This window comes from Alligator sinensis, unplaced genomic scaffold (assembly GCF_000455745.1).
Source record: "Alligator sinensis unplaced genomic scaffold, ASM45574v1 scaffold939_1, whole genome shotgun sequence".
Lineage (NCBI taxonomy): Eukaryota > Metazoa > Chordata > Crocodylia > Alligatoridae > Alligator > Alligator sinensis.
In genome coordinates this window covers 1155395-1164862 of record NW_005841995.1, presented here as the reverse complement: position 1 = coordinate 1164862, position 9468 = coordinate 1155395, and the positions used below count along the sequence as shown (strand labels likewise).

The following is a 9468-nucleotide window of genomic DNA, read 5'->3' as shown; positions in this document are numbered from 1 at the left end:
GACGCAAAGTACTTATTTAATAGGTTGGCTTTTTCCTGGGCGTCAGTTGTCAGTTGCCCCATCTGGTTTAGCAGGGGTCCAATGTTGCCCCTGCTTTTCCTCTGGCTCCCCACATATCTGAAAAAGGACTTTTTATTGTCCTTGATGCTCAAAGCTAGCTGGAGTTCAGTTGCAGCCTTGGCTTTCCTGGTCTGCTCCCTACAGGACCGGACCAGTGCAGAATAATCCTTCTTGGAGGTGACTCCCATCCTCCATCCTTTGTAGGCCTTTCTTTTTAGCCTCAGGAGGTCTGCTAGGTCCCTGGAGAGCCAGGGGGGCTGCTGTGCCCTCTTGCTGCCTTTCCTCCGAGATGGAATAGACTTAGTTTGTGCATTGAGGATCGCTCCCTTGAGGAGCAACCACTCTTCTTGAACTCCCCTCTCCCTGTGGTCATGGTCCCTTAGGGCCTCACTGACAAGCCTCCTGAGCTTGTCAAAGTCGGCTTTCCTGAAGTCAAGGACTTGTGTGTTGCTGACCGACTTGCCAGCTTTTCGGTGGATGGTGAAGGTGATCAGCTCATGGTCGCTGTCACCCAGCTTCCCATCAATCACTAGGTCGCTGACTAGGTCATCCCCGGTAGCCAGTACCAGGTCGAGCAGCGCTTTGCCTGCTGACTATCTCCTTTTAAAAAAGAGGGTATCCGGACTGGTGGGAAAAGCCTGCCCATATCTGGAAGAGTTACTGGACTGGATTATCTGGTATTCTAGTGTCCAGGATGCAATGAGGCTAGTTGCTAATATAGCCTGTGAGACGCAGTTTTCTACAGCCATAGTTCAGGCAGAGCTGACTCTTTCCATAGCATCAACACACTTCACTGTCATCTTTCTGCAGGCTTATAGTCAGTCATCCATTTCAGTGCAGGTGTTCTCTGGGGCTCTTGCTTTTGAAAGAAAAGAACAGAACTCTGGCTTCCCATGATAGAAAAAACCACATCCTTATCATGTAATAACAAGTTACAAAAATTTGTATTCTCAAGCTCCTCCTAGATATAACAGGTGCTTGAAAGAGCCTAAAACATCTGATTTTCTCAGCAATGCTTCCCAGGGCTTTTCCTATTGGAAAGGAGTCTCTTGTCCCTCCTTAAGATGACTTGATTTGATTGTAATAACATGCAGTCTGCAGTAAGTTGAGGTGAAGAGTATGATCCAATAGTTTTACCAGACTGAACAGGCAAGCCTCAATTCCAACAAGATGTTGCAGGAACATACAAGTAAAGAGGCGTTTTTCACTAAAGATTCACAGAATTACAGCTGATCTTGTACCTGGATGGTAGATCTTTAAACTGGCAATCCTGGCAAAAGGGCATTCCCTTTATTGCTCAGGTCCTGAGGATTGCAATCTTCACTCATTACAAAGTGAGAAGGTTAGAGTCTCTGGGACATATCTGCCACAAGCTAGTGGCACTCTGGTCATTGTAGCAAGCAGCTTGGGGAGAGGTACTCAGCATATATTTACAATGCAGCATCCACTGCACACAGTTGGAAAGTACCTAGTTCATGAGAGGCTCTTGTGGAAACAAGTAGCGACAATAGAAATAAAATGAATATCATAGCACCTCAGGAACAAGACAGCTTGAGCTGGGGGTATGCATACTAGGTGTGTGTATTTGTCACACACTGTTGTGAGTGAACTGTTTTCTACTCTAACTGCAGGGTTGCCGGAGTGCATCTCCCAACTGGGAATGCAAATTGGTTCCACAACATCAGCCAACTGGCACAGAGACGTCAGGCTGGTATGAGGATCAGAATGCCACTGGACTTACGGGCCAGGATACAGTGTCTCCAATGGCATGGCATTTGTGGAATGTTTTGGAATCAACTGCTCCCAAACTAGTGTAACACACAACAGTACTACAGGCTTGGGGAGAAGACAGCCTTGTAATGGGGGTCCAGCATTTACCTGGCAGAGCGATAGCTACCTCAACTGCCTGAAGTAGTGGCACCCTGGTTTTACTCTGGTCTTGTGGAGACACAGAAAGCATGGCACCAAAAAACCTCCTTGTGCAAAATATGGCAAAGGTAGGGAGCAACTGGCAGGTGTCTAAGGACCCATCTAGGCAGGGAAATGAGTCAGTAGTCAGCAGGAAGGTTTGTTTATTTCAAGGTGGAGCAGGAAGGGCAGGATTCTCTCTCTGATACCAGTGCTGACAGCCTTGTCAGCTACTGGTTGCTCTCAGACCGAGGGAAATAGGGAGGATTTGCATAACCATTTCTCTGGTGTTGGGATTGGGCTCCTTATCTGATCCCCTACCCCAATTACAGAAGTGAAGGAAGTGGATCATTGATGCACTGGGAGAACAGAAGTGTGGGACAGACTTTGGGATCATGCAAACATTTCTTATTTGTGTCTCATGGTTCCATCACGGACAGGGGCAGTTGGAATATATTGGTCTGTGGGATGAAATCCTAAATTAATGAGCACAGGATGATGCTTCACCACACAATACTCATAGGCTGGACAAAAAGAAGGCTGGTATTAGGAACATTTCATCGATCAGTAACAGGAGCTCTCTCAGATACAGTGTTCTTAATGAAAACAGCAGCCTAAAGCTCAACCCAGCACACCTTTCTGGAGCTTTAATTTCTAATCACATACAAATACAGGTACCTGTGACAACAGAAATAAGTGTACATATTTTTCCTTGTGTTAAATACAGCAATAATTTATACTCGGAGCCTAAGACAAATATGTTTTTCTCCATTTAAGCAGATACATTCAAACCTTTCTCTGATACATATTCTGTGATCTCTAGCAAATTTTTTTCTTCCCATTTATTTTTTTAATTTCTCCAGAACACAGAACAATGGGCAAAAGGGTGCACTCTGCAACACAGTAACAGCACCTTCCATGAAAGCCGAAAGGAGCTACAGCCATGTGAACAAGGGCAGGATTGGTCTCTAACATTATTAAGATTTGATTAATCACACTTGGAGAAGAGCTCCTCTCAGCCACTGCACTCAAAACCAAAACACTAAAAAGCAACACAAAACATATAAACATACTATTAAAGCTCTTTCTCTGGGCATCTAGCAAACAATGAATACAATGACTGCAATTGCTACTATCAGAAATACTCCAAGCTCCCTGTCAGTAGCATATTAAAACCTTTTTATTTTCTACTAGCAAAGCTATAACAATTTTTCCATGTTCATATCACATATGTGATCTAGAATGCACTTACTGTGAGATGCTGGAACAGCCATGCCCTCATGATATTTGTGGCTACTTTGGGAAAGATGCCACGCTTTTTATGTCGCTTTTTGTCCTTATCTGGATCATCATCATCACCTGTGCTGGGGGAAGCTACACTGTTGTCCAAGCCGTCACCTGTAAATATAGTGAATCAAATTTTGACTTATGCTACCTTTAGATACTTCGGCCAAAGCCTGACGTTGGGTATAAACGGCATGAATATTGAAATGTAATAGAAATTCTTTAACATCATAATTTACCGGAGCAAGGGTGGGGGTGGGGTTGAATAATTATCTCAGCCCAGTTCTGGTTTATTCGGAAGAGTTACAGGAATGACATAGCCACTTCCCTAATTTGATGCAGGATTTTTGCAAGTACCCCACATGCCAGGGTGCAGAAGTGGTCTCTTCATGATATGTTATTTTACAGAAATAACTTCCACGTGTTTATAGATCAGGAAAATGGTGTTTGACCAAACTGTGGTTTGCAATATGTTGATTCTGTCAGATCACCTTAATATGTGGAATAAGTGGTGTCATTTGCTACTCAGTGATGCACAGCTCAAATGAGAAGAGAGAGTTTGGAAGCAACCCTCTTGCACCCCTGCATCCTTTACTCAAGTTCAAAGAGACGTTGGTGAGACTCCGACTCTGTTAAAGAGCAAATTTCAAAAGAAGCCTAAAGGCATTAGATGCTCAACTCACATTGACTTTCAATGGAATTTGGGCACCCATGCCCCTCAGGTACAGTTAAAAATCCCAGCCTAAGAAAATTCACACTGGGGTAACTGGATACCACATTGATGTAACTATCAAAGTCAGTTGTGGTAACATGTAAACCCTGTCTTACACTGGTTTACCATGACTACCATAGGCATTTGCACTGGTACAACAAAGCACTGGGAATTTCTTTAAAAGTTGAGAGGGCCTTAGACAGCTCATCGAATTAACAGCTTAGCAACAGAAGTATTAAACCAGGTAGCAGCCACTTTTGTCCATGATGCACCAGTGATCTAGTATTCAAAGAAAAGCAAAGGTTGCAGTGTATGGTCAAACTCTGCAATTTTTGTCATTTAAACCCTGAAAGCAGCTTATAAACAAAACTATATAGCAATTTATTCCTTCCATCCTCTACATATGGCTAGAATGGTAATACCGTGGCTTCCAAAGACACTATTTTTGTAATAATACAGAGTTGTGATGTAATTAGGCACGTGTTCTTCATACCCCTAGGCAAGAATGGTCAAGAAAGTCATCCAAACTGGGATGAATCCAGAGTAACTCTTTTTTGTTAGGAGTAGAAAAGGAAGGGCTTTGGACTGTCAGCATTATGATCTGTTATACAGAGTTTAATGCAAAGAAGTGATTAGACGTTTATATTTTTAGTATTTTAGTGACCGTGGCAAATTTGTAACTGTTCTTATGACTTGCTCTGTGTACTTAATGAAAGGCTAGCCTTGAATATTCATATTTACAAACAGATATCTTTGACAAACGAATTCTGTGAAAGCCCAGTATATAAAAAAGGCTTTTATACAGAGAAGCAATTCACCATATAAAATAATAATTCATAAAAGAAACATGAGCAAAGGAAACAACTCAAGAGCATTTACAATTTCCATGGGCTAATCCACTTGCTATCTGTGAGAGGCAAACATGGAAAAGAAAAATATTACATGTTCATTGATTAAAAATGAAAAGCTTCTAACCTAATGACACTGCCTTTCTCCACCTCCGTCTGATTGTTTCACCCCTATTTTTAAAATACACTTTCTATCCATTTCAAAACCCCTTCAGAATAATTTAGTAGGCAATGCCTAGCGCCTGACTAGAGGAGTATTCATTGATAATTTATGGAAATATCTACTATAATCCAACGGAGATGACTTTTTTTCCAGCTTTGTGCATCAATAGATAATCAAGGCCTTAAAGCCGCCTTAGCTTCCCATTACCTCAGGCAAAAGAATTCCTGAAAGCATGCCTTCAGGGCACCTGAATTATATACTCCATTAGGAGAGGAAAAGCTTTCTGCATTCCATGTATAACACTCCCCAGAACCTTTCCTGTTTATTTCTGCTGTATGAAAGCAGAAGCATTAGGAACAGAATTTTTTAAGTGAAGACTTATGTAGATACAATGGAGAAACCTTTCAAGCGAGAGCCAGATCACCTCCTTCAATCCCTGGCAGTGACCTATCCCAAATAAAAGGTTTCTGTTACATCATTAGCTCAAGCCAAAAACAGCCTTGGCTTAATGCACAGTTTGTTCTTCCTACTGTTTTTAGGCAAATTCAGCTGCTTTACTCCCATCTGGGAGGGAAATTACACTGCTGGGTTGTAATCTAAGACAAGATTTTCATTGGAAGCAAATGCTTTCAATCCAGTGTAAATACTGGTGCATGTTCAGAAAAGCCTAAAACAATAAACTCGGGTCCTGTCCAACACGAGTTAGGGAAAGTGAAAGGAAGAAAGTGGATAATAAAGCAGCAGACTATTCTAAGCCCAAATACTTCGGTAGATTTTAATAAATTGTTTAACCTCTCCTACTTTTTTAAATTGAAAATTGATCCTGGAAGGACAAAACCACAGAGGAAAGTCTAAATAGTCAATTGTGTATTTTGGTATTTCCATTCACTCTGCAATTTGATATGTTCACCTCTGTGAGGTCTCCAGAGAATTTCTTTCCTTTTTTCCTATTTTTAAAGATCACTAAACAAACTTGAAGAACCACTGACCAACCACATGGTAGTGGCTAGGAACCACATTTGTAAAATGTCAGCAGTGACTTCATTCCTGAAGTTGACTTCTCCTGCCGCCAAATGAAGGCAAACTGAAAAGGTGGAAATAATCATAAAAATGATGCTAGTCCATAAACAAGCTTACAGCCTCATTAGTATAGCAGTAGGCTCCACTGGGTGATTTATGCTCGTTTTGCTGATGCCATGAGGAAATGCCATAGGGCAACTTTAGCCAACTGCTAATGGTTTCTGACAGCTTCTTAGCAACTAGTGCAAGCAACGTTGTGGCGTTTGCTAGTGACAGAAACTGAAAATGTCATATTATCTGCCCATGTGTCACGAAGTCCGTGTGGCAATTAACTAGTAGGCCAGTGACTGAGAGGCCAGAGGCTCTTAGAAATGGCCTTTGGCAATTCAGGGGCAGAGTAGGCACACTGTTTGCATTCACGTTGCACATACGCAACATTCTAATGCAGAAATCTGGTTCACACTACCTCTGTCTCAGTCACTGATGAGCTTGGTCCACTCAAATCCTTTGTCTGTAGAGAAACTCCCAGTTGCTTTCTCTTTAGGCATGGCATGACATTATCAGAGGAATTTAAAGTAATCTGTTTTGATATGATTGTTTGAAATGGCACTTTAATTGGCAATACCTGATTCTCTATTTTTGAACACTGAATCCAAAGGTGCTAGCTGTTTTTCTGCTCTCTCACAAATTAGTCTAAAAGGATTTAAGATCACTGAAGCAGACTCATTGCCTGTCAAATTGCTAGGAGCAGAGGAACTCTGCACAGCAACTAGACACTATTTAAAAAACACCAAGCCTATAACAAGCATAAGGAGAGCTTTGGCTCCACATTTCAGTTTCTGAGCTATCAAAACCATGTACTATATGTCAAACTGTCAAACCTTTCAGCATGGCCATTTGCCCTTTCAAATAATATTTAAGAATTGTTTTTACAAAATTTTATAGGCCATGGTCTAGTGAAATAGGCCAACCAACAAAGAAAGGAATTTGTACTACAATTCGTCCATGGACAATTTCTTGTGAGACCTGGGCCTGTCCCCATGGAGTAAGGCAGGTGACCTGTGGCAGCTCCCAGGCTGTCAGAGAGCTCAGATTTCAAACACACTCAACTCAAACGTCCCAGAGTTGCCTATTTAAGCACACCCAGGCATTTAGGCCGTGCTATCTTGTTCCTTTCAAGAAAGGATAAAGCAGCATTTATCATATTCAGACCATTCAATGGGTCAGGCTGGCCAAGTCAGCAGGGGTTCCTCTCATTCAGGTTACTCCCTCCAACAACTTCCCTTCCTGCCCTCACCCCCAAAATTGTGCATACAAACAGTAAAAGGCAACATGATTTTCAACAATCCCACAGCATTTGTTCGCAAAATTTATTCCTTTTGAGAGTAACTTTATGCGTGCACTTGCATTCACTAGTAACAACGATGAGCAGAATCTGCAGAACTAATACAGCAGATCTAAACCATTTTTCTTGGTTTTACAAGAAGCCAAAGTGAATTTTACTACAATTTAACATTAAAAGACAGGAAGTACAACATTTTGTATAATATCTAAATTTAGTCCCAGTTTTCAAACATGGAAGCCTAATCTATAGTTAATCTTTATACTTAATATTGGTATTTAATTTATATTTAGGCATCTTCATAAAAGGTGTCTGAATTTACATCTGGGTGGAATGCTCATGATTCACATTTATTTCCATAGGAGCCACAGGTGCTCAGCACCCTTAAAATTCAAGCTGCTTCTCCTGAGGTGTCTCTGGCGTATCCTCACAAACACATTATTTTGTGTATCGTGGTACTCTCTCTGAATTCAAGGGAACTACTACAGTTAAGAATATAGGCCAATATGCAGGACTAAAGTTCCTAAGTTCAGATGTTGGCCCCAAATCAAACACCAATATTGGAAATTTTTGCCTATAAAAGTTATATTCCATACATTATGCATATACAAAGTAATCCTTTGAGCCTTATTCATTCTACTGGATTGCTTGCATGAGTAAGACAAGCAGGACTTTGCTCACTATATATAAATTTGTCTAAATATACACTTGACCAGAACGTTAATTCCTTTTCCACTGGATGTTTAGGCTGCAAACACCCCCTTGTTAGGTGTCTCAAAAAGCTAACCCTACTTCTAAAGCCAACTGATAAATATATCCCCCCAAATATTTACACAATAGACCATCTTATTCGAGTTTCCATTTCACTGCAAGTAGTGCTGTCATGTGATGAAATTTGCGGGAAAAATATTGATATTTTCCATTAGAGGAACACATTCTTTTAAAAGTCTGCATTTCTCAAGAGCATTTAACATTTAAAAAGAGGTGGCTTTTCGGCTGGGATCATACTGCTAAAAATTGTTTAAAGCTGCCGGGAAAAAAGAACAGCTTTGCTACAAGTCTGAAAAAATTAGACAGCACTGAAACTTGCACAACCAATCAAAATGCAGGATGGATGGCACATTCCAAGCTCCAGCTTTTACAATCCACTTTTAGATAAGAATCTAAATCCACCACTTTAAGGAGTTCACTGAAGAAAAAGTTAAAGAACAGCACTGGGAAATACCACAGCAACTCTTAAGTGCCCCCTGAACTGCAAGGCTCCATTAACATAGGACTAACCCAGAGTCTTTTAAAATACACAGAACTCCCTGCATTTAAACTTATTCCTTACCAAATATTTCACATGAATGGCTGCTTCTGACTCTTGGAACAATTTTAGGTTGCACACTTTTGTGCTTAATAATATAATACAATGAAAAAAATCTACTATAGCCAGAAACTCCTGGATTTTATATTAGAATGACATTGTTTTACGTTCCAATGAAATAATAGACATATAGCTTCATTTTATGGTCCTTTAGATAATGTATTTTTTTAATTGAATAAAAGTAAAAGTAAACTAAAAACATTCATGTATGCATTTCCTTTTTAATTCTGACTACTTTTATTATGAGAAACTTACTGTTCTCTAAGCAGAATATTTTAACATTTAACCATTTACTCATGGCTCTATTTTTTCCTTTCTCCTGTAATCTAAGCAAGAGCACAATCCATTTGGAAATCATTTGTCAAATGAAGGTGTTCTTTGTCATTGAAAAGATTGATCTCATACAATTTAAAAAAAGATCATGGGAAAAAAAAGCATTTTGGGAAATCTGGAAGATGTTGAAATGATGTTAGCTTATCAAATTGTATTGGAAAGGTGTGTTTATTAACAAGCATAATTTAAACTATTATAATGTTCCGGAGAGATTTTAAATGGTGACAAGACAACTTCTCTCAATTTTACACAGAGTGAATTACAATGAACTACTATAATTTATGCACTTTTATCTCAGTGCTCCCTTACAAAATCTATGCACTTTTTCTCTCACAAGTTCCTTAAAAATATGTAAGATAGGTTTGCCATCATTTTGAAGCTTTTAGAGAGCATAAGGGGTCCAAATTGTGTGAAAGTCTTCATGTATGA

General features: G+C 40.0%; 1 protein-coding gene across 8 annotated transcripts in view; it reads right to left on the bottom strand.

The window, feature by feature from the left end:
- Positions 1-9468, bottom strand: part of MEIS1 (Meis homeobox 1) — a 126762-nt gene that overhangs the window by 60059 nt on the left and 57235 nt on the right. For all 8 annotated transcript variants that reach the window (XM_025201448.1, XM_025201447.1, XM_025201444.1 and 5 more), the window contains one exon: positions 3221-3366. In XM_025201448.1, the coding sequence (XP_025057233.1) occupies positions 3221-3366 (146 nt within the window). The remainder of the gene's footprint in view (positions 1-3220; positions 3367-9468) is intronic.